Here is a 25,413-nt window from a genome sequence, read left to right as displayed (position 1 = left end):
AGCTGAGCAGGGACTGTGGGGACGGACTTACTCAAGGGTCATTTCAATTGTTCCTTGACATGTGAGCCACAGCTTACTGGGGTTGTTCCTTTATTTTAGTCAGTCCCAAGAAAGCTAGTTTATGCAATGAATTTAGCTTGAAGATGTTAATTTCTGTCACTTACAAGCTGCTTTGTTCCTCTGCTGTTGTTGACCACCGTGTAGGATGTGCTAAGGCACAGTGCACACGCTGTGCCACAGTGCTCTCTAGTCAATGGAAAAATCCAAAAATAGTTCCCAAGTCCTTGTTTCTCCCTGTCAATGCTGTTTTCCCAGCATAGGCCTGAATGCCAGAGCTGGCAGCTCCTGGAGATAGGGCAGCGTGGCTGTACATTGATCCCTCTTGGTGGGACTGTGTGTCTGTTCTGGGACGTGCTCAAGGTAAAGCTGACCTGGGTCAGCCTTTACCTGTGTCTCCACATGCTTTCAGGAGTTAACAGTGATTGTAGGTTTGCCTGTGTGCTTAAGGTATAACCCTTTAAGGGACATTCTCCGAGGGCTGTGTGTGCAGTCTGCATTTGAAACACTGCTGCTTTTTTTTTTTTTTCCCCCCTCTACCAAATCGTGCATATAGACTGCTGTACTTAAATGCTGTATTGAGTGGTGGTTCTTGCTCTTCCCAAGGTGCAGAGCTTTGGGAAAGGGAAGAAACAACTCTGTATAACCAGAAAGATTATCCCTTTTTTTAATAGAACATGTGCCAGAGCAGCATGTAGGGTCCCTGTACTTCACAGCTTCTTCAGCACACGGTAACCAGGAGCAAAAAGCAAACCTTACAGTATGCTCTCTTGTTGATCTAATGCATTTCTTTGGGCAACCAACCAAGAATGTGGTTGTTTTCAGCATCATTCAGGGATCTCAGCAAGTCGCTGCAGTCGCTGAGACAGTGAAGGCACAGAGGGACCCAGCAAGCAGCTGCAGGAGAAGGAAAGCAGCCTGCCAGCTCTGTGGAGCAATGAGGGCTGTGTGGGAGCCGGGAGGCGCAGGGGAAGGTGGGCTGGGGGTCCCTGCGGTGCTGGGGATGCAGATTTGACAGGCCAGAAGGAGGAACCCAAAACTCCGGTGTGAACAACTGATTTTTATTGTCCAGCTTCTAAAACAAAGGACAGTGACACGCAGCGTGAGCAGTACCCATAAGCCCAGTTCTTTTTACATTTTAACCTATTTTGTGTCTTTGCCCTAGCTTCCTTGTTTCTGAAATCCACGCTAGTAGGTTGCAGTGGTTTCTCAACCATGGATTTACTGGGCTGTCCCTCTCCTTAATGGTCACATCCTGCAGAGTCTCACAGGGTTCTTAAAGAAAAGTAACAAGAGCCTCCCCTAAAATCTTACAGAGTTGTCATCATTCTCCAGCTTTGAGTAGATTTCATGTAGGTTTAGGGTAATAATAAGTTTTTGTAAAAAAAGTACTTCCAAGAAGTATCTTTAGACCTTTTCCCTTCAAGGGAGAATGGATAAATTTGGAATCCCCCTCCTGCTGCCCCATGGATGGTGAGTAGTCCCATCTCCTGCTCCTTCTTTATAGCTAGAAACAGCCCTGGTAAAAATAACATTGCACTCATGCAGCAAAGTTTCAAAGCACCATGGTTACAGCAGACTTCCTAATGCCAAGGGTGAGCACCAGCTGCCTCTTTCTTTCCTACTCCCTCCTGGGATCTTTTTTTTCCCATGCTGCTTAACTGAGGCCTGATTTGGGGGAGCAAAGGACCCCCTTACATGCCTCACTTCCCCAGATTTAAGCAGGGCACTGAGGTGCAGAGGCCGTGGACCTGCTGCCAGAAAATGACAGCTAATGGACCTAAGAAAAGGGGACCTATCATTCATTAACCCACTTCCCAGAGCTCACTGCTGGATGCTGCTAAATGATTTACAGGCACCAACCGGATGTTTCTTGGGGAAGGATAGTGGTGTAAACTGGCTGGGGAGAAGACAGGGCTGTTGCTTCCTCCGTGGCTCCAAGCATTGCAAGGAGCACCCGACACGTGCAGCACTGTCCTCGAGGGCCAGGCGCTTCCTGCAGCGTTGGAGGGAGAGGCAGGATGGAGGAGATGGGCCCCATGCTGGGGCAGTGCCATGTTCACAGGGCATCCGGTCCTGGAGCAGCCCCCCCTGGCCATCCCGCTCCTCTCCAAATGGTCCTCAATCGCCCTTTCCACCAGTGTGCTTCTCTGGAGCTGTGACAAACAGATGTTTAACCTCTTCCGTGAGATGCTTCTTGTCTTTTTCTCCCTCCCTCCAATGAAGACTCCAGTGGCTGAGCTCCAAGCATGGCCAGCAGCTGCCCGGTCAGGGAGGACACAAGGTCTTTGCAGGGCTTTAGGAGAGCCCTGGCCGTATGCCTGGAGCAGGACCCCACGAGTGGTGGTAGAGACACTCCAGCTTCCAAGCATGGTACAGGGGATGGGTGCTTCTGAACGCTCCCGTGTTGTCCATTAACACATCCTCTATAGCTAAGAGCACTCGCACAACACAAGCCCATCAATGTTTTGCAAGCGGCAAGCTGCCCTGCAAGCAGGAGTGGGACTCTTCTGCGGCATCGGGTCAGTGCCAGCAACCTCTGCTCCCTCCGGCTGGTGTCAGGCACCTAGGTGAAATACCTGGAGGCCCCCCTGGAAGTCCTCTCTTCAGCAGCACCGGTGGCGAAGGACACCTCCTCGTCCTCTTCATCCAGCTGGAGGCTGCCGGAGGACAGCCGGACCCGGGCCATGGGTGACCGCAGCACTCGGCCGTACAGGGAGCAGTAGTCAGTGGACAGGAGGTCGGAGTCTGAGTCGCTGGACTCAGTGCTGCTGCCCACATAGCGCTCGGCGGAGCGCCGTGGCCCAAGTGCCAGCCCTTGCTGGGCCGGCACGTGCCAAAAGACACCCGCTTTCCGGCTGCTCAGTGCAGGGCACGGCCCCAGGGGCCTGAACTCGGAGCCGTAGGGGAAGCGGATGGTTTTCATGTCCGAATGGCTCCAAGACCGCTTGGGAGGCTGCTCCTGAAGGCCATAATCAAAGGAGCAAGCCAGCGACCTGCTCTCCCCCTCTGGGGCTGTGCTCTCATCCACTGCCATGCACGAAGCCTCGTGATGAAACTCCCCAGCCCGGGTCCCGCTCAGGCTCTGCCTGGGGGGTTTTGCTGCCACGGGGCCACATCCACTGACTGGTCCTGCTGTGTCCTTGCCAGGCGTCGGTGCACGGCACGGGGGCTGCGGGGGCCTGTCCAGGTAGAAGAGGACCTGCGGGGCCGGGGAGGTCATGGGTGGGGGGCATGGCACGTCCATGTACACCAGCGGCCGGGAGCTCACCTCCCGCATGTTGCCCACTGAGGTGCTTTTACTGTTGCCGGCGAACTGGTGGTGGGGCCGAAAGGATGTCAAGGGGTTCCTGGCACCAAAGAGGTTGGCAGGCTCCCACGCCTGCTCCAGCTCCAGCTCGGCGTAGAGCAGGGGGAAGGCAGATGAGCTTTTAGAGTGGGGCAGGAAGGCACTGGACACTTCAGGCTTGGAGCGCTCCAGCTCAGCAGCAAACGTCACCTCCACAGCGGAGCTCCGGCGCTGGCTGTCCAACGTGGGCTCGGAGGCATGCACCCCGTTGGCATGGTAGGAGCCCCGTCCACCATAGGCCAGGCGCAGCTCCTCCACCTGAGCAGAGGCAGAGAGCGGGTGGGTGCCCAGAGCCCTGGCTGGGCAGGGGGGCAGAGCAAGGCCAGCATTGAGCCCCCAGAGCCGAGGGTCAGGTTTGGACTCCAGCTGAGCTCTGCCAGCTGGGGCCGCGATGCCAAGACCCTCCCCGAGCCCCGGTGCTACCTCTTACTGATGCCGAGGGGACATACCTGTTTGGAGACGTCGGTCAGGAGGTCCGGGGAGGAGCGGCACTGCCTCTCATCGTAGCGGGATGCATAGTGCTTCCTGCAAGGCCAAGAGCACGGGTAGGTGCATGGCCAGGAGGGTCCTGTCCCACGCTTCCTGGGCACGGAACCCCTCCATACCCCACCCCCATCACCCCCCCACCCCCCAGTACCTCTCAAAGGGCAGGCTCTTCATCTTTGCCTTCCTCCCGTGCTCCAGCAGCTGCCTCTGGGTCCTCCCGCTGCAGCAAGGGGGGAAAGGTATAAGCAGCACCATCAGCCCCCACCCTGGGCATCCCCACGTTCCGGGGAAGGCGAGGGGATGCAGCAGGACTGAGGCAGTGGTCTCTCTGGGAAAAGCGGCTCTTGGGTACCATCCCCTCACACCCAGCCAGGTCTGACATAAAGGGAAGGGTCAGAGCCATCCCCATGCCCTTCCTGGCCCCTGGAACTTTACCTGTATCGGAAACTGGAACCCTTGCTGCACAGAAGGGCTTTGGGCTTTGACTTGGGCTCTTCAGACAGCCTGAAGAAGGCATGGTACTCCACGCACGTCTTCCAGAAAGCCTTGCAGGCATCCCGGCTCGCCATAGTGAACTCCAGTGTGTCCTTGCACAGTGCCTGCGCAGGCGGAGACAAGCAAGCCAGCGTTAGGGGCGTGGGGCCGTTTGCCCTCCTGACCCCCCCAAAGGACCTGAGCCGCCAGCTCCGGGCAATGCAGTGTCACCCCGCTGGGGACACAGGGGTGGCACATGCTGTGCTCGGGGTGGGGCGGGGCGGGGGGGAAGGAGAATCACCCATGAGCAGCAGAAACAGGTATTATTCAAAATTGGGGACTTTGTGTGGCTCATCCTTGGTCCACAGCTGCCTGCTGCTGAGCCTGGCAGCTGCACAGTACTTACGGAGATGTTTGCATGGAGCTTGATGAGAAAATGCTTCCTCTTGAAACTCAGTTTGCGAATTTTGGACCAGTTGAATGTGTTGATCTTTGTATTGCCCTGCAAGGACGGACACAGCAGTTTTACACCAGGATAGGGCAAGCCAGGAATACAGAAATACAGTGAGCCAAGACCTGAGCTCGCAGGACACTGCATGAGACCCCGACACAGCTCTCAGTGCTGCTGGGCTCTGGGGAAGGGATGCTGGGATTTGGTGTTTGACCCTCCTCCAGCTGGTCCTTAAAAGCGGAAATCGAGGTTCAGGGTTTAACTGCCTACTGAAGCTATTTGTAAAACTCCAGGATCCCAAGACAAACCTCACAGACGTCAAGGCAGGGAGTCCCACCTATCCCACCTCGAACCTCACGTGAGTTAATGCAGAATCAGTCCCCCCCGCAAAAACTCCTCTCCTTTGCTGGGGAGTGTAGCAGAGCTCAGCTCACTCCCATGCCTTTAGACCCAGCCTAGGGAGGCTGCAAGCATACCTTACCCCTCCTTATCATTACGCATCAATTTAGACGCAGCCACACAACACTGGTGTCATGGCACAACCAGGTAAAATTGCGTTACTCCATGCTGTGGCACCAAGACCCTCTCAGCTTTCTGGGAGAGCCCAGATTTTAATGGGCTCACAGGTGCTCTAATCATGCATGAGGGGTGTTTATGGCTCTGAATAAATAACCGGGTCTGGCAGCACTAATTATGAACAGCAGACTCACAGTTAGGATTTTTTTTTTTCCTGCTCTGGCAAGATGTTCCCAGGTTGAAATTAGCCGGTGTGGGAGGCAAGCGCTGCTTCACGCAGACTGTGAGGAAGCCTGTATTTATTCTGCAGCTACGTCGTGATTACAGCGTTATGTAATTGCACAGACGTGAGGCGGCTATTTTTGCTGGAAGATTATACGGTGAACACATGTGCTGCAGCCTTGTAACCTGTGGTACTTACACAGCCATGCTCACTGTGACAAGTGCCAACAGAGCCGGGGCAGGCACAGCGGCACGCAGCCGGCGCTGATGGGGATGGTGGGACCAAGCCCCGCAGCGACGTCCAGGAGCATCACCTCCGTGCCCAAGGTCTGCTTGGGCATGCTCCCTCTTGTAGGATTTGGAGCACACAGTGGGGAGGCGAAGGGTTCCCCCCCAGCCGGAGGTGATGTCCTTGGGGAAAGGCCACCCCACCGGGGTGCTGGCAGCCCGCCCTGAGCCCCGGGCTCACCCGCAGGACCAGCACCCCCATGTGCGTCACAGCCAGGTTGATCTGCGTGCCCTCGCCGTCGCTGGCGGGATGCGGGCGAATCCCGTACATCTCCAACTTCCTGGCCACATCCAGCAGCTGAACGTCTGACTCAGCTGGCGTCTTCCCGCTGGAGACACAAACATGCCGGGAAGCAACAAGAGTGAGAAATGGGCTGAAATGGGCTGAAAAATAATGCCATTTTGGATGTGCGTGCGCTGGCATCACACCCACCCCACTGCTGGCCCTGCCTGCTGATGGGAACAGCCCCCCCAGCGGGTGCGCATCGGGTGCTTTGGGTGGGCGGCCGTGGTGCGGAGCAGCCCTTACCCATGTCGCCGGTGGTAGTGCATGATCTTGTTGTCCAGGTACTCCTGGTTGGGCAGGTACCTGTGGGTCGCCAGGTGCTGCTGGTCCGTCTCCTCGTGGAAGTCGCCCAGCTCGGCTGCGGGGGACACGGGGAGAGCATGGGTTAGGCTGCGAGGTGGGGGGTCACTTCAGGGGGAACCCCTGGCTATGCAGCCAAAGCAAAGCCCAATCGTCCCCCTCCCCGGGGAAGGGGCACCGTCCCTGCGGGCACTCGCCTGCCCTTACACTGCAGCAGGTGGGAGACGAGCAGTGCCGCGCTCTTGTCGCTGCAGGGCAGCCGCCCCAGTGCCAGGTCCTTCTTGATCTGGAGGGTGAAGAGGTACCTGTGGAGGGGGACAGGAGCATGCCCTGAGGGGACAGCTGGGCTCAGCAGAGAGCCGGGTGCCAGGCTGAGTCATGAGGGCTCTGCTGTGTGGGGGGGTTGTGTCTGCCCCCATGCCTCTCCCTGCGTTCGCCCATGTTTCAAGCCAAGGGATGCGGGTCCGCAGGGTCATGGGAGGAGGGCGCAGACCCCACTGAAGACTGCAGCTGGGCACCACCATGACCGGTATACCCCTGCCATTGAAATGCCCATTAGTAGGTTTCAGAGTTAACATTCCTTTATACTTTGGAGGGCATTTGCATCTCTCAGGGCTAAAGTTCTGCAGAAGCACTGTCTTTCAGTTTTATTCTTAGTTCCTGTTCACAATTCTTTCTCTAAAACATAAGAGCTAACAATGTCATTTTTAAAAATAAAATTAAGGTTTGTCTTTCAGAACACAGCTTGAGGCAGGAGCTAGACTGAGCAAAGTCAGACTGGGTGCCCAACTGCTAAAGTATTTGGCAGTCTCTTAAGACAGCTGATCCTTCAAGTGGATTTTGTTTAAAAACAGAGGAGCAGGAAAAGATACTCTCTTGGGTTTTGTTTTGTAAAGTACAGAGCTCTTTCAATACTTTTAGGACAACCACTGCTCACAAACAGGTTCGGGTTGATGAAGATAAGGAATTAAATACATGCTTCACAATTGCAAAAATACAGGACTGTGTGGTGAGAAAGTAATAGAACAAGTACTGTACCTGGTCAGCTCTTCTCGCAGATGACCGGGGTCCACTGGGAAAAATTTCACCATAAATTTGAAAAGAACCTCCTTAGGATCTTAAAACACAACATCTTCATAAGTTTTCTTTTACGTGTCTATTGAGAACATTTACAACTCTCTTCACACATGCTGTCTCTTTACAGAGTAAATTACTCCGGGGTCTTACAAATCAGGGCTGGAAGCTCTGCGCACCAGGGACTCCAGCCTGTCCCCAAAAACCAGCCTGCCCAGGTCCCGAGTGTTACCAATGGAAGCGAACCAGGAGTTGGACACCTAAATAATACTAAAGGAAAAAAAATGCCCCAGCATTTCTTTAAATCGCAAAGATCCCTGTGAGGAGAGGGCGGTTCTGTGGAGCAATGCCACGGGTGCCTGTCTGGAGCGTGGCCAGAGCCCCGGTTCCATTGCCATCAGCAGGGCTGTACATGAAAGTCAGCCCTCCAAGCACTTGGGATGCAACAGCTCCATAGGAGACTGGTTGGGCAAAGCTTTTTTGTGGGATGAGTGAGAGCAAGCAGCCAAGCCCAAGGCAAAGAGCACGGAGGAAAGGAAGCAATTTTGTAGGCACCGACTGTCCCAGGACACCGTGGGACGGCTCAGGGGCTCCTGGAGAGACAGGGCCCTGCAAGAGTAGGCCTGAAGGGACATGGAAAAACAAATTGGTGCCTGAAAAAATCCCACTTCTGGTGAACCCAGAAAGGGGAGGCTCTTTATCAGGCTTTCACCTTACAGGGAAATCCATGCAAATGCTGTGCTGCAGCCTCCCCACGGCAAATACTGGGGTCGTGGCTTCATGCACTCGACCACCTCCTAGTCATTATGTATTTGGTGAAAACACCATTTGGTTCATTGCAGAGGTGGAAACAGGCACAGGCTGAAAGGGGCACTGTGTTAACATCGGCCATGGCCACGGCAGGGGAGGCCGAGCCTGAATTCAGGTCAGGCTCTGCAGCATCTCTGGGGGCTGGAGGGGAGCGGCAGAGGCTGCGCGGCACACGGCTAACCCCGCTTCACGCAGGGCTCGTGCCGGCAAGCGTCTGGGCTGCTAAGAGCTGCAAAGGGGAAAGGAGGGCAGGGAGGGAGCGATGCCTGCTGCTCTGCCAGCACGGCAACGCGCGCGCACACGCACGCATGCAGCCGCCCCTGCTCCTCCGCCAAGCTGTCAGGTTATTAACAGCTCAAGCCTAAAATGGTGCAGATACCAGATTGCAAAGGCAGCGGTATTTCTGCAGGATTTTGTATGGGCTGTGGAGTCTTTGCAAACAATCCTGCCCAGCCTCATGCTATAAAATGAGCTCAGGTAAATGTTGGAAACCAGAACCCCCTCCCCAAGCAATAACACCGTATAAATGTGTCTGCGCTAGTCTGCCACTGGCAGTGATTTAGAAGCCTTTTATTCTTGAAATACTTACTTTTGACTTGCTTTGTAATGGGTTTTAGTGGTTCCAACCAGACCTGAAATAAGGCAATGAAGAACTGGTTGAATAAACAGCACAAGAGACAGGGGGAATAAAAGCAGCAGCAGCATGCTAGAATGCAACACAAAAATCTTGGCCAGCTTGGCTGCTGCGACAAGCTTGTCCTGCTGAGGCCACCCCGCGCCCCACGGATGGCTACAGATAAACCCCATGGGCCGTGGTTATCACAGGGGCTTTGCCAACCGGTTTGTGGCTCCCCTCCTAACTCCCGTTTTCAAGGGGGTTTTGACATCGTGGCAAACCTTTCTGTGGAAATTTTCCATCTGATATTTCAGGGAGGTGCTAGCAAGCCCCTGCCATGCAGGTGGTTGCTGCGAGGATGCGGTCGCAGCACGGCGGGGTGGCACAGTACAGCACCGGGCACCGTGCCGCGAGCTGCACTCACGTGGTTCTCAGCCTGGCTGCAAAACTCCAGCCCGAAGTACTCCTTCTCCGCAAGGTTGAGGTGGCTGCAGGTGAGGTTGAACAGCCCTTTTCCACAGGATTTTTGCTGGCAAACAAACACACCATGGAAGCAGCAGGTTAGGCAGTGCTGACAGCAGTGGCGCTGGGAGTTCAGTGAGATGGGGGAGAGGTTTTAGCTCCCTGCCTTCACCCTGAGAGGAGCTGCGGGATTTTCCTGATTCCTGGTTTCCAAAACCTTACTCAAGAAATGCTGCTGGTTTTGGCGTGTGGGACAGGACAACTGCACACTGCATGCCCCTTACTTCTGCTCTTGGAAATCAGATTCCTTCTCATCACGTCTCTCCTTTATTAAGGACTGTAAACTGGAAAGGAAAAGGAAAAGGAAAAAAAAGGAAAGAAAGGAAAAAAAGGAAAAAAAGAAAAAAGGAAAAAAAGGGAAAAAGAAAAAAGGGAAAAAAGGAAAAAAGGGAAAAAAGGAAAAAAGGGAAAAAAGGGAAAAAAAGGGGGGAAAAGGAAAAAAGGAAAAAAGGAAAAAAGGAAAAAAGGAAAAAAGGAAAAAAAAAAGAAAAAAGGAAAAAAGGAAAAAAAAGGAAAAGAAGGAAAGGCGAAATCTTGCCTTTGGCTCACCTTTCGCAACCATCACTTTCTGGGCAGCTCTGTCCCTGGCAAACCAGTGAGCAATCCCCAGGACAAGCATCTGCCTGACCCAGGGACAGCCCTGACAAATGTGCTCGATTAAGAGCAAACGGGAGCGCACCTCAAACCTGTGCAGCGAGCCCGTGTGCCTGACAGCCAGTGACCAGATTGCAGGGGACAAGCTACTATTACGGTTAATGGTAATTAACAGCAACAGGACCCTGCGGAGATCCTGCGCCTTGGGCCCTGGGTCATCCGTGCACTTTAGCAATATTAATTAAGTGGCACTCCATGCTGATAAGGGAGGCCAGGCTGTAGTTATTCCCAGTAAACAGGAATACTTGGAGGGTGTTTTGCTTGACCTGTTGCTGTGCTATGTGACATGGCTGGGGAACAACCTGGGAGGCCCCTGACTTTGGAAAATGCTCCAGAAAGCACCAGAAATTAACTTGGCGGTGACCAACCCCAGCAAAACCCCTGCTACTCCTTTATCAACCCGCAAAAAGCAGTCCAAAAATGAGCGTGAGTTAGTGCAAAAGCAAGCCGGAGCAGAGAGGCTGGGTTAGACAGCTGCTAAATTACAGCATTTCAGGTGATGGAGGCAAAGGCAGGCTGCAGCTCCCTGTGCCAGCGGCTGCTCCCGGCAGGGACGGGAGGGACCCCGGCTGCTGGCAGTGATGCACACTAATAACCACCCTTCACGGCTTCTCCCGGGACGAAATTGCTGGCTCTGTGCTGAAAGACTGCTGAAAAGTGACAGCGTAATAACAGCATTTGCTCTGCAGCACTCCTGGATCTCCTCGAAATTACTAGATCACAAGGGTAATTAAAACAATTATAAATCTTTATTTCCAAGCTAGAATTTTCTAGCATTAAAGGCCTTGGCCTTTGTCAGGCAGCCAGGAAAGACAAGCGTTTCTTACCGGGTTATTACCCACCACATGTCTGCTGGGAGCGACCTGCTCTCCTCCAAGCCCAGCAGTGCCCAGGGCGGCGGAGACGAGCGGCTCCATCCCCAGGAAAACCTGCTCACCGGGGAGACGCAGCCCTGTGATGCAGAGGATGGTTTAAAAGCAGAGGCTCTCCTCTTGCATGGTGGTGCTTGCAGGTGCCCCATCCTGGGTTTGTGGGGTACTGAGGCCCCGACCTGCGCTGCTGCAAGCACCGGGGCACGGCTGTGCTTGGGACAGCATCAGGCAAGAGCAGGGGGCTGTGCTGGAGGAGTGCAGTGCGGGGCAGGAGCGTGACATGTGGGGCTGGGCACCCCATGTCCAACCCTAAGTGTGCCTTCAATGACGTTGCAGCGCCAGGTTAGTGCCCACAGGCAGAAACCCCTGTGTAGAAGACGGTGGAAAGGAGAGGCTGCGCTCGCCCCTCCTATCCACTGTGGAAGCAGCTGGGACTGTGAGCAGGGTAAGAAAGCACGAGGCATATCTGGGGAAGACAGCAACATGTGTGGCACACGGGGATGCACACGCCCATCCCCAAAGGACACGCTGGCAGCACTTGCGCTCCAACGGCAAAGCCACGTTTCTGCGGTGTTCCCCGTAGCACGGGCTGCTGCACCCAGGTCTGTGGATTAACGGGGAACGACAGCTCGTGGGATTTGGTGTGATCTTTCCCCACCACCTCGGGAGATGTCCCCTGGTCGGTGTCTTGTGCATGGACGTAGCTAGCATGCAATGCCATGCACTAAAAGCCACCAGCTTCTATGCTCCCCGTGCCCTCACTGGACCAGCTCACATGCAGTCAGCTCTGCACACCTCCTATCAATGAATTCCCACCTTTACTTGTCGTAAGGGACACGAGACCACGGGAGATTTTGTCCTTCACTCAGCCCCAGCAATTAGTTCTTCTGGGCTTGTTTGGTTTGCCCTTTCTTTTTTTTTCCTTCCCACTGAATCTTGCCCTGTAGCAAATTCCTCTAGCAGAGATGCTCAGGCTTTGTCTGCCCAGGCTGCAAAGTGGTTCGCCCTTTCTGTGGTGCTCTGGGAGGGCTCCCGAGGCTGCCCAGGCTCAGGGCTGCTTTGTTTAAACCCTTTCCAGAGAGAAAGAGCACATGCCAGGTCACAGCTCTAGGTATCCGGGGGGGAGGAAGAGGGGAGGCAGCTTTGCAACAGCTCCTCTCAGTGCAAGAAACCCATTAAAGGCTGACCTGAGACTGTCCCTGTTCCGGGCACCGGGGCAGGGGATCCCAGTGCCCCTCCAGTGCAAGGGGCAGGGCTCGCCAGCATGGCTGGCAGCATCCCAGCAAGATCCCGTCGCACTATGGCTCAACCCTGGGGTGTTCAGCAGGGAGGGCACAACAGGGGACATTTGGAGATGTGCCAGACCCCCGCCTTCCCCCACTCTGGGAGCTCAGAGCTTCTCAGTGCCATCCCGGGAACCACCTCCAGCACCCAGCCGAAGGAAATTCTGGGAGCTCAGCGGCCACGGAAAGGGTGCCAGGTCCCAGCTGTCGGCGAGGATGCGGATGGAGGCAGAAGCCTTCCTGGGCCAGCACCCAGCACTGGGAGAGGAACTCATTCCCGTGCAAAGCCGGACTGGAAACGAGACCTGACTGCACGTGCCAGCAGCTGTGATACCCACGTGAGGCAGGTACAGATGCATACGCTGAGCACGAGGCAGAGGGGGGATCCGGCCCGCTGTGTTTTCTCTCTTTTGTCCTTTTCCCTCCCATTATACTGATGTACCGCACATTCAAAAGAGCTTTCCAAAGTCAGGAGGGGTTTAGGAAGAGTTGCTTGAAATATCTGCTCAAAACTTAGCCCAAAGCAATCCTTTTATAATGGAGAAGTCACTAATTCAGCTACTCATTTATCATACGCATACAGCATCAAATGCATGAAATGCCTAAAAGGGGTTTCCAATACCGTTCCATGCTAAAAAAAGGAAATGACCAGGAGTTCCTCTAATGGAAGCTATTTGCTGCAATAACATGTCGTGCAGAGCTATAGTGCTGCAAGTGTTTTGGGCAAATAAGAAAGCAGAGATGGAAAAAAAAAAAGTGCAGCAATATTGTACCAGCAGCATCTTTCAAATTGTCTCTCACTATGCCCTGATCTAATCAATATGAAAAAAAACCCCATTTTCAAATTACTAGTCTCATTTTTAAGCTGACTCCAGGTCTAGCATACATTAATTAAACTAAATCAAACGACTTCCACACTGTGCCAAGTGATGAAATTGCTTTACAGTCCTCTTCTGTGCAAAATTGCTTTCGCAAAGAAACTGAGCAGTACGTCCAAGACTGAGCAGTTCTCAGGCTGTGCTATAAAACCAGAGGAGAGGACTGCCTAACAAATGTAATAGAACTTGAAAAAAACAATTTTATATAAAGCACCCTGGTCACAGAGGAGCTGCAGGTAAGTGTTAGAACAGACCTACTTGAATTACCTAATTCAATCAGCTACTGTGATTATCAAATCCTAACCAACAGTAAATGCTCGATCACACTTGTAAAAAGATGCGTTTCTAACACATAGTCAAGATATATCTAGTTTCATTTATCTGTACACATATACATATAAATCTAACACCATAGATATTAATACTTAACATTTAAAACCTATTTCAACAGTCAATATTCAGAGATAGCATTTATTAAATGTGAATTATTAATGGCAGTGTGTTGTGGGTCGCTGTCATGCAGAAAATAAGGTACAGTGAGGTTTTTTCCTCAGCTATTCTCAAAACCATACAGGTTTTTTTTTCAGCTGAATGCCCGGGAAGGGATGCATGCAGATGTTTCTCACCAGGGGTAACTCGGTTAAATATCCTATTTTTATTCTGTTCCCAGATTTTTCTTCCTTGTGGAATGCTTATACTGGCAGCCAGACAAATGAGAGAAGAACTCGACACCTGTCAAGAGCATCACTTCATATTAGCTGATTTCCAAAAGATGACACCAGAGAAGTAAAAGCCATTCCTCCTTCTTTATAAATAACGCCAATAAGAGGGGAGAGTGGGAGCATGTTGGTGCTGAAAGACACTTAATCAGCACTACAACCTCCTGATTTGGATTTGAGGGTTTTTTACTTTGTTTTTTTTGTTTGGTTTTTTTTTAAGGTTAAAACTAGAAGCTATCAGAGACCATGCAATCCTTCGGAGCAGCGCCAACTTAATTAATTAGCACAAAAACCCAATAAGAATATGATACCCACTTACGTCAACTACAAAGATCTTCTGGGAGTCATCCAGAAACTGGACTTTCAGGTGCAGCATCCTCAAGCATGTGGCTGAGCGTGCGGCAGGCGCAGGAGTCCTAGCGATGTGAGCGGTGTGCCGGGAAGGGAGCCCTGACTCCTCTTGCACACATAATTTACCTCTCAGCTGGATGGAGAAGGCTGCAGTCGCAGATGTGGAGCGGAGGCTGGAGCAAAAGAACTGAATGCCTAAAAACAAGTTAAAAAAAAAAAAAAATGGACACCTCCCCTGGTTTAAATATCACCACTGCGTTAAAGACTATTTTCCCCCTGTGAATTATGGGTCTATTAATAGGGGGAAAGGCTGTACAGCAGCTCTGCAAGAGTGGCACTAACAGGGCTGAGATAAACACAGAGCTTTTACAGCTGGTGGTGAGCGATGCGAGGGCAAAGCGAGCCCACGCTTTGTACCGCAGGGTCGGGGAAGAAGAGCTGAGCAGCTCTCCTGCCACAGCCACCAAGCAGCGAGCGTGGCCGTTTCTCTGGCCTGGCTAAGGTGCGCTAACAGCCCAGCTGGCTGGCGGCTGTGCTCGCTCCGTCAGGTGGGCAGATAAGGTCCTATCCGCTCAGCAGATGTGTGCGGGCCATGCAGATGGGCTGATGTACTTTGCCAGAGACTGGGAAATGTTTCCAACTGAACTTGAAACAAGGTGGGAGCCCTTCCCAGGGAGGCAGAGGAGGACCCGCTGCTAATTCCCGGCTGGCACCCTGGTTTGGCAGCTTAGCGAAGTCTCACAAGTCTTAGAGACCACCTGGTTCCTGTTTCACACCTGAAAAGCCCACGTCCCTGCACACACACACACACACAGAGCTGTGCTGCCACATGCCAGAAGGGCAGCTAACACAGGACCACTCAGGACCCAGCTCATCCTCCAAGCACCAGAGCCAGCTGCCCACCCTCAAAATGCCCCGGGGGCTGAGCCCAGGCTGCCGGGCACAGCATCCCCGCAGCATCCCTGCAGCGTGGTGGGCGCCTGGGGCTCGCACTCTCGCCACTTCTCTGCCCCAGCTACTGTGGGGACATGATGAGCTGCCTGACCTCTCTGGCTGCTCTCATCTGGCAGAGTCCCCCCTCACTGAGCATTTGGATGAAGGCAGCGTTTGGGCAGGAGCCCCCGCTTGCAGAAATAAATGCACTGAATAGCGCCAAAAGGCAGGTGCTGGACTGTCATAGGGGATCATTATTGCTGCTGCTGCTGGAAAAAGCCACAACCATGCACAATCCTGTGGGACTCAGAGTGATAGAAACGCACCTTAGCAAACCAAAAAAGCCACATTAAGTGCTGCGGAGGTTTTGCTCAATGCTCCCTTCCTGGTTTCCACTAAAACATCCGCTGTAAGTTACTCCAGGCCATTTGCTGTGGTCCCTCTTACGCTTCCCAAGTATTCCTGGGGATGTCAGGACAAAGTCTGTCAGGACACACACTTAGCTTAGCCATCTGGGCTGCAGAGAGGAAAAATGTAGAGTTTTTTAGCTACAGAAAAACTTACTAGCCTTCTACTGACCAGGGCAAAAAAAGAAGTGTAGAAGTTAAAGCAAATCTGCTTTTCCATGCGAATCTCCTCCACAAAGCAGCTGAGCTCATCTTCTGCCAGTGGCCGGGAGGGGCTGGCTGTACTGAGGGTCCAGGCACCGCATCTGAGGACCAAATCTGCAGTGCTGCCCTTGGCCCGGGGTCTGAGCTCATTGCGTTACGGGAGAAGGGCAGTGTCACTACAAACCATCTGGGGGGGCTGAGTGCGCTTTCTCTCTGCAGTTTCAATGTTCCTGCCGTCAAATGTTGGTGGGCATCGAGGAGAAGAGCAGCACTCCCGTGAGCGTCTCGCACATCACAGGCACGGCTCTGCCATGGTAGCACTGGGAGCACAGGACTAGCAGGAAGGGTGCACAGGGGTGCGATGGAGGAGCCTCCAAACCCCAGAAGAAGCCAACCCTCCCTGCTAAAGGCTTTCCTGACGCGCCGGGGACACTGACGCTGGGCTCCGTGGATGCTGTTAGAAGCCAAGCACCCACCAGCTGGGTTGTGGGTGGAAGAAAAGGGTTTTTTTCACCACTGTGGCATGAAGGAAGGGGACTGTGTTGGGTTTAGCGGGGCCTCTAGCCACCCTACAGAGGCATTCGTGCAGTCGGTGTGGAGCAAGCAGAGGCAAACAAGGTAAATGAAGACTGTTTTCAGGTGGGAGAGTAAGGACAGCCGGAAGAGATGTGGAACAAGCAAAGCCCACTTGGGACATGAGAATTATTGCTGAGAGTAGAGGACATCCACCATCTCAGCAGACGAGACACCCGTTTTACTCCCAACCATCTCCTTCCTTCTTCTGGAGGTGACTTTGGGGCCAGCCGGAGCAGGATGCATGGGGAGGAGCACCAGCGCACCGGGAGGAGCAATCCTGGCTCCTGGCCCGAGTCAGTGCTGACCTCCAGATGGGCCCATATGTCCTCTTTATCCGCAGGGGCAAGCAGTAATGTGAAAATGGTGCAGGAAAGCATGGAAAAGGTGAAGGGTGAGCGCAGCTGTACCGGCAGGCAGGGAGGGGACCCCGAGCAGCAGCACCGGAGCACGGTGGGGTCTGAGCAGCAGCATGTTGGAGTGAGTACTGCTTCAGGGCTCTTTGCTCAGCCATCTCACCCCTTGATCCTGCTACCACCATCCTGCATTGCACCAGCTCTCCTGGGAATGACTTCAGTCCACCAAGTGCATCCAACACCCTATGAGGCCGGATGGTATTGCCCTGAATCAGGATCATCTTCAGCCTTTCAAAACCCCTGGTGTTTGCCAGGATGGACCGAGCAGAACAAGAAACAAGAAGTCTCCTTCCTCCCAAAGCCCCTTTTCCAAGGTGAATTTTCATGCTGGTCTTTAGAGTTTGCTCGTTTGCTCCCCTGTTGGCCCTGGAAGCGGGGAAACCTGCAGGACGATGTCTGAGTCGCGGTGGTTATGCTCCACTGAGCCTCCCAAAACGGTGAGCCGCCAGCACCGGGCAGTGAGAGAGTTCAGCAGTCTTCCTCCAAAACAGCTTGCTTTGGACCCCGGGGATGGGCGAGGAAATGCCCCAAACCTCCCCCAGTCCCTCCCCAAGACGCTCCTGAGAGAGGATCGGGCTCTGAGAGAGCAAACTCTGGCAGAGAAAATGCATGACATGCGTGAGGACTGGCGGCTGCGAAGGCAGGCTCCCGGCAGGGCAGAAGTGCCCAGTCCCCAAGGGAGTGCACGCTGCTCCCCCTCCATCACTGCAGTCAGGGCTCCAGCGCTGCTGTACCATGCGCTTTGTCACGCTTATCTAATTTGGTTTAGAGGAAGGGAAAAGAAGACAGCTAGATAAAGTCATGGAATAGAGATCTGCCAGGGGATTTTAAACACCGTAGTCCAAAAGGCAAGAACCCGTACGTGGCTTATTGCTGAGAAGGAGAAGCACTCATCCTGTTTTTCACACTCAAAGCATTTACTATTGGCAGCTGCCAGAGACAGGGACTCAGGTAGGCCACCACAGACCAAAGTCCACCTTTCATACACTTACATTAGACCTCCTCTTCCTCAGCCAGAGCTGCTGGGAGAACATCCACATTCACTTCTCACCCAGCCATAACCCTCCCAACCGCCGGGCCAGTGAGCAACACGGCTGCTTGCCTGCCGTCGCTGGGAGCAGGCTCAGGCACAGCCAAAGTCCTTCTGAACAGCACTAGGCACATGAGAGGAATATCACCAGCTGGTAAATAAATCCAAGGCACAGCACCAATACTGCAAAACAGGGAAATTTCTTTCCAGGATAGGGTACCTACAACGTTCCTGCTGCCACACCAAAAGGAGTTGTTTCACCCTCAGCTGGGGTCCTGGCTTACATACTAGTTGCTTTGATTTTTTTTATAAAATATGCCCCAAAAAAGGTATTTTCAAAAAACAAAATCTTAAAGAACTGAGTTTGTTTGGCTTAAAAAGAGAACAACAAAGGTCTCCTGGTACATGTGGGACCATTCCAGGAGGGATATATAGGCTGTGCTCCCAAGCTATGGGGGAAACAAAGAAATTGCTGGAAGTTGCAGGGACAATCTGAGTGTAGGTCCTAGGAAAGACCTTAAACCATGAGGCAGGAGAAATACTGGAGCAGGCTGGAAAAGCCAGGGATGTCAAGTCTGTTAGGGACGGTCCGGGCACACTTGGTCCTGCCTTTAAACCTTTAACAATGACTATCATTTTTTATTGACTTCACAAGACATAATATGCCTTGAGCATATCTCAACAGTCACAGTTGACTAGCCAAGTCCTGCCCTGCCCTTCTAAAAACTTCTGCCCCAGAACCATTCTATTTATTGAATATAATAAACAATGATACATTAGCATTTCCATCAAATTTTACTTGCCAAATATCAGCTAAATAGCCTGACATCACTGTGCTCTAACTTACTACTCATAAGAAATTGCTGGGAAAATGGAAATGACTGCATTTTTAATTTTGTGGTTTAGGTGGGTTTTGCCCATTAGCTTCCAACTGCAGGATCAGGCTTCTCTGACCAGCACTTTGTTTTGATAGCAGAAGGTGACACTATGCAGCAGCATTTTTTCTCCAGTTTGCCCCAATCCTACCCCAGAGCATCCTACCGTGGTGCCTCCTCATCTCGCTAACGTTCCCACTGAGAGCTGTACTTACAGCAATGCAACGTCACAAATATTATCCACTGAAAGCAGCTCCACAGACACCCTGGCATTCACCAGCATTAATAACTTGTCTGCAAAACTGGATGAGACCAACGGGAGGGGAGCAGCTTCTGTGCACGAACACTGACAGGAGGAGGGAAGGTGAACATCCCTAGTGTTAGACTGGAAATTAAGACAAGTTTAAAGAAGAATTTTGCCCTCTGACAGTCTCCCACTGGCTGGCTCCAGGGCAGGTGATGACACGATTACACACTAGCTACAAAAATTATTTGCATCGGTGTTGGGCTGGCAAGGATTACAAGACAAACAGGGACAAGGGTTTAGGGAGCGGTTCGGCTGCTGTGCAGGCAGCTCTCCTGCAGGCAGGCATCCCAGCAAAACCAGCAGACCTGAGTTCGGTACAACTTGGAGGCACATGTGTGGGAGCAGATCCTGACGTGGCGAGAAGCATGGTGCCATTTCAGCTGTTGGACCCGGTTGCAATAATAATAAAAATATAAATAGGTTTAGCTGAGTTTAAGCACTAAGCCAAATTCAAAGTCAATCGCCTGACTCAGCCTGCTTTTTGGTTTTTTTAGTAACAGTTCCTGATGCTCAAGGAAGCCAAGTCATATCAAATCTTATTCCTGTGATTAGATTTTTATTTCAGCTGCAGCAGCTCAGGTAAACGGCTTTTTTTACCTACCTATAATAACAGCGTAGGAAATCATAAATAATCTCAATTATGCACGAAAGACTCCAAATACAATTGCAATTCCAGACACCTGATAGACAAATTAACTGTAGGTGCAAAACTTTCTTCAAAGTCCTATTAAGATCAATCACAGAATCACAGAACCATTAAGGTTGGAAAAGATCTGTAAGATCATCAAGTCCAACCATCAACAAACACCCCCCATGCCCATTAAACCATGTCCCACAATGCCTCGTCCACACATTCCTTGAACACCTCCAGTGATGGTGACTCCACCACCTCCCTGGGCAGCCTGTTCCAATGCTTCACCACTCTCTCAGTAAAGAATTTTTTCCTAATATCCAGCCTGAACCTCCCCTGGCGCAACTTGAGGCCATTTCTTCTTGTCCTGTCACTAGTCACTTGGGAGAAGAGACCAACACCCACCTCTCCGCAACCCCCTTTCAGGTAATTGTATATGCTCACACCACGCTACCAAAGTCCTGAAATATAAATTTATTTCTATTTCTCTTCTGGTTTCAACCTGTGCAGAACGGGGTTTGATTTCCAGGGACAGAGCACAGCCCCACTCTGAAGACTCTTGCCAGGACGAACCCAGATCTTTGCTTCCAAGCTCCCTCTCGCGGAGGTTGTGCCCAACGACGAATAGAGGTGACAATTCAGCTTGCAGGGATGAGCAACTCAGTACAGCAATAACACACTCTACCGTGCATCCATGTATATTGTTGACTTTTCTTCCTTTTTTAGACTTTATATGCTATATAAAAACTACTACCAGGCACTGAAGAAGGCAGTTTGCTGTACACAAACGCAAATGTTAGCACAAGCTATACAAGAAACTAAATAATAGCCTGACTCTGGTATCATCCAGAACACATTATCTCATTTTTAATAGGCCAGTTGCACTCTGTTGTTGGCACAGCCATAGAAAAAACACTCAGTGATGTTTAATTCAAACAGATCACTTCAAAGACACAAGAAAGTAATTTATACAAAAAAAGAAAGCCTCATGACTGTATCGAGTCAAAGGAGTGCTGATGCTTCCAAAGACTCAGGATGCATCTCTTTAGCATTCAGTCATCTCTAGCCAGTGAGATGCATCTCACTGCATCTACATAGTAGTACAAAGCGCAGGACTGGTATATGCTGTCCTCAAATCGTTTCAAGCATGAACTGTTCCTCGTCCGCTTGCGCATCCCCATGCCAACAAGTATTGTAAGCTTACCTGTAATCCAGCAGTCCCGTGATGGGGTCTCCAGATGTCCAGGCTCTCTGTCCGCTTAAGCGCTGTCAGGAAGTCAAACTGATCAACCCCTTCCCTAAGGCTCTCCATGAGTCACGAGCAGATCTTTCCTAGATTGCGCCCCGAGGGAAAAGACATAGACCCGTATGTACCACACCACCGAAATCTGAATGACAGGTGGGCAGTGCCTGCTTGTCTGCTCACGCAGCTCTGGCAACAGAGAATTACAAGACTAGAAGCAGCAGCAGCAACTCTTCAGAAAGGAATTAAAGGTCAGGATGGTGAAAACCTTTGCTGAGCATCATCAGGAAGGATCCTACGGCCAACAGCTGAGTCTGAGGAAGCTGCCAAATTGAGTCTGCAATGCTGGGTGAAGAGACTGAATCCTAATGGAAAGGATGGAGTTCTAAGGAACTATATTGCTTATTTTCATGACAGATGTGGTTTCCCTCTTGGCTCAAGACAACTAGCTGTGGTTGAGTAAGCCTTGATTACATCTAGGCAAAGTGTTCTGCAGGTGCCTCCAGGCCAATGGATCAGACCCATCTCACCATATGGATCTTGATCCTGAGTTTTATTAACATGTTTCTCTCCCAGGTAGCCTCTCTTCCCCCACTCCCTTCTTTTCCTTTTATTCTTCTTCAAAAGACCCTTGTCACACTTCAGTCCTACCAAGACCTGCCAAATTCCAGGTATATAGCTCAAAGCCATTCTTCATAGCAGAAAGTGGAGGACAATAGAGCAGCATCCATCTGAAGCTGGAAGATTGGTACTTCTGTAGTGATCAAAGGTAATTGCCGTTTCATGGTTCCTCTTCCAAGGCCTTCTGGCAGATGGTGGTAGCTACGAGACAGACGTGTTTCAAAGAACAGGAAACATTCCTACATCATGACTGGCCCAAGGTTTCAGGGGTACATTCATAAAATCTTTCTAAATTATTAATTTGAGCCCCAGGATGAAACAATTTGGATGGCCTGAGATACTGTGCTGACAGCTAATAGAGAAACAGCTTAGTTAAAACAAAAGGAACCACTCACATCTGGACTCCAAAATACTTCTAACCAGTCTGACAATGAAGCTAAAATCTTCTGGCCGTGAAGCTAAAATCTTCTAACCTATTAAAAAATACATCTGCATTACTGAGATTAGACATAGTGCATTTGGCAAGTCTGTGCTAATTCCTGGAACATCGAATGGAAACCAGTGCCAGGATCAGTAATGTGACTGCGGTCACAGAGACATGGGGCTGCAAGGGACTTCAGATCACACATGACAACCCAACGTACGGAGGCAGGAACCACACAGGCCACACACGTTCCTTCCTCCAGCAGTGGTTATCCAATGTCATCTTTGAAAATTCTCCACCACCTCCACATAACTGCAGCTTGCTCCAGCACTTCAGCCATCCTCTGCGAGAGTCTTTCTTTTCCAACATAAATCAGCTTTGCTGAAAATTCAGTTTCTTTCTTCTTGTTTTCCCATAGCAGCCATGCTGTTGCTGATTACACGATCATTATTAACTTGCTTTTAAGAAAAAGGGTCTAAGGTCTATTACAGCAGTAGGATGAATCCCAAGCTGATGATTAATCATACTATCTGCCAGTTCCCGAAAGGGCAAGTAGCCCTTAAGCAATGTCACAAACAGCAAATATAGTTTCTCTTTTCTGCGCTGACCAGATAATTTAAATCTAATGTCAAGGCGGATCTTCTAAGGACATAAAACTGGATGAAATAGTCAGCCTAGAGCCAGGAAAAAAGAAGAAAAAATAACGTGAAGAGCCAGAAATTTCCCAGAAAGCTGATTGTCTGTTTGGTTTACTGAGTTGCAGCCATTTATCAGTTATACCTTTTAGTAGAAGCATAAGAAGTCTAAGTCTGAATCAGTTACATTATAGTGTCACAAATGTATGAAAGACACTGAGAAATTTTTAACTTTGTTTTTTAGGTCCTAGCCCACTTACTTACTTACATGCAAGAAGTCCGATTTCAAAATTATTCTACAATGCTGGTACATCTGATTCCAGGTAAGTCCAAGCACCTCCCCATCTTTAACACAGCCTTCCACATTATGCCCCCAGGAGGGAAGTGCTACGATTACCATTTTTCTTCCGAGGCAAGAACAATTGAGGTCACCCAGTAACTGGCAGCATCTCGGAGTCTCAAATCCCACGCATGCCTAATCACTGGAAATATGATGTGGAGGAAGTAAGTCACTGTTAGAAAGCTGTCACAGCACGCTCAGATGGAACCAACAGAACACCAAGGAGCACAGACACATCACAAACCAAACATAAACAGCAAAGGCTGCCTATCAGTGAATGTTTTGCAAGTTCCTGCAACATGAAAGACTCCTCCCCATCAATTACTGCAGTTATTGCAATTATTGCTCCAGACTTTTTGGAGGGACTTGAAGAGAACCTCAGCTTTGAAAGAGAGCACCAGAGGCAAGTAAGTTGATTCCATACTAAATACACTGTTTCCATGCAGAACAACAAATTTCATCCCCTACAATCTTGTAATCAAAGTGTATTATCGCTGCCAGCCAAGCTGTCATAAGCTCAATGCTGCCCTCAGCAGAGTCAACAAACTACTACAAGTAGGTTACGACCTTTGAATTGAACAACGCTGGTGCTGATTTACAGCTGAGTCTGTCTTCTCTGCTCCTCGCAGCTGTGTTGACCAGGCAGAGACAAACGTGGCTATTTAAAAGCCACATTATTTCACTTTTACCGAGTGCAGAGCACAGGGCCACCTCATCTCTTGACAGAGGTCACCCGCAGCTATGGTAGCTGTACGCACACTTCCTCCAGCTGAGTAAGGGAGCAGTGACTCACCAAACGACCGAAGCGCCCACCAGCAAACCAAGCTACCAGGATGGCTGACTCTTCAGAAGAGGTAACTGAAACAGGTCAACGAACATTGGTTTAGAACCCGTATCTCATTTTAATTAAGACCAGGCATTTCCACCTAGTTTCAGACTGTAATTACAGCCAAGCCTATTAGGGCAGATAACAGCGTACTGCTCGACGCGAGGTGTGGCCAGCGGTTCACCCTCCACCCACACAGGGTATCTCCTGTACTTCCTCCTAGGGCTGTCCCCACTGCAGGGTTCATGCGGTCGGTGGTTCATACCCAAGCGCAACCAGCCAGGCTGCAAGGCCCAACTCTGCCCTCCTTAGCAATTCATTTACACGTCACCCGTGCTACGCGGGGGAGGAGGGTGGGGAAGCGTCCTCTAGTCTGTGCTGCAGTTAGCTCCTGCTCTCCAAACACACCAGGGGATATACCCTCCCCAGGTAAGAGGGACACTGGGGAGCCTTTCTGCATGCCTGTGCACTTTTACAGCAGAAACCGCTAAACCAAAGAAAAAGCTGCCTATGAAGCCCTATCTATACAGCACCCAAAACCAGCTAGCCCAGGCGTAAAGCAACATGATGCTGTCACACCTATTTAACAAAGTATGCTACTCAACCATTTGTACAGCAGCAGCTGAGTTCACTCTCAGCACCAAGACTTTTGAAAGATAATGGCCTTACACATGAATCTTACATGCTTCCTTAAAACCCCCAACCCAGACTATGTTGTACCGTCACTTTGAAACAAACCAGCGGTGTAAAGTCCCAGGGACTCCCTGGCTGTACTTGCGTTCACTTCCCAGCCTCTGAGGGGGAAGAAGAAGGAAGCAGCTTGCTTAGTTACACTGAGTGCCACAAGGAATTGGGAATATTATTGGTCAATATTCTTTAAAACAGCATGAGAAATCAGACTCAGACAGTGACCAACCCAGTTGTTACATCTCAAAGCAGACCAGTCCTAATGTGTCAGCTACCACACTCACTGACGCTAGTCGGAACAGGACATGCTTCAACCCCAGCCTCCTGACAAGGTTAAGGGAAGCACACATTTCATCCAACATCACTTAGAAGGGCAGTCTGCCCTTCTCTGTCATTTTCCTCTCAAGATGGAAACTACTCCTCCATCTCAGTGAAGGAAGTGTAAGCAGGAAGAAGACAGAGCATAGATAAGGCTAATGCTGTTTTAGCTGGAGGAGGGGTGGTAGTATGCTAGGTGATTTTGCCTGTTGACACATCACTGAGGACTGAAGGTACTAAGGTAGCAAGTTTTTCTAAAGTTTAAAAATCACATTTTACATTAACATGTGGCAGTATTAAAGGTCAGTACCAAAATTAAGTTGTGAGGAAGATACACTTTTTGTTACAGGGCCCAGATGACAATCATTGACTTAGCAAACTTAAGGCTTTTACTGGGCTTGTAAGATAATTGTTACCAAATAGCATTGGACACTCTCGCATGGAAGGCTTTCTAGAAAAAATTTCTGCCTTTCTTGAGACAGAGCTCCAAGAGCGCTTACTTTGCTAGTGTGGTGGAAAGATGCCAGTTCTGGATTACTATGGTGGAGAGCGGCTGCAGAGACACTGTTAAGATGATGTCAGGAGCCATAGCCGCCTTCACACACATAAAAGCCTATACGAAAAATACGGACATTAAAGACTTGGACAAGACAAACACTTCTGAACAAAGCTTCATCATCCTGGCCTGTGAGGAGAGGCACCATCACTGCTTTGACCAGGCTCCCCAGCTCAGAG

The 25,413-nt window shown here is 50.9% G+C and overlaps 1 protein-coding gene across 1 annotated transcript; it reads right to left on the bottom strand.

Annotated features, from left to right (window-relative positions):
• Nucleotides 1-2,623: 2,623 nt before the first annotated feature.
• FRMD7 (FERM domain containing 7) lies at nucleotides 2,624-14,233 on the bottom strand. The gene is made up of 12 exons (XM_059824544.1): nucleotides 14,177-14,233; nucleotides 9,354-9,458; nucleotides 8,903-8,945; nucleotides 7,468-7,546; nucleotides 6,637-6,734; nucleotides 6,373-6,487; nucleotides 6,025-6,172; nucleotides 4,773-4,868; nucleotides 4,328-4,491; nucleotides 4,044-4,112; nucleotides 3,856-3,931; nucleotides 2,624-3,664 (listed from the first exon to the last, which is right to left on the bottom strand). Exons 1-12 carry the CDS (start codon nucleotides 14,231-14,233, stop codon nucleotides 2,624-2,626), a joined length of 2,091 nt encoding a protein of 696 aa, XP_059680527.1.
• Nucleotides 14,234-25,413: the final 11,180 nt, after the last annotated feature.

The sequence above is a fragment of the Gavia stellata genome, chromosome 14 (assembly GCF_030936135.1).
Source record: "Gavia stellata isolate bGavSte3 chromosome 14, bGavSte3.hap2, whole genome shotgun sequence".
NCBI classification, from domain to species: domain Eukaryota; kingdom Metazoa; phylum Chordata; class Aves; order Gaviiformes; family Gaviidae; genus Gavia; species Gavia stellata.
Note: the sequence above shows the minus strand (reverse complement) of the source record. Positions and strands in the feature narration are given on the sequence as shown.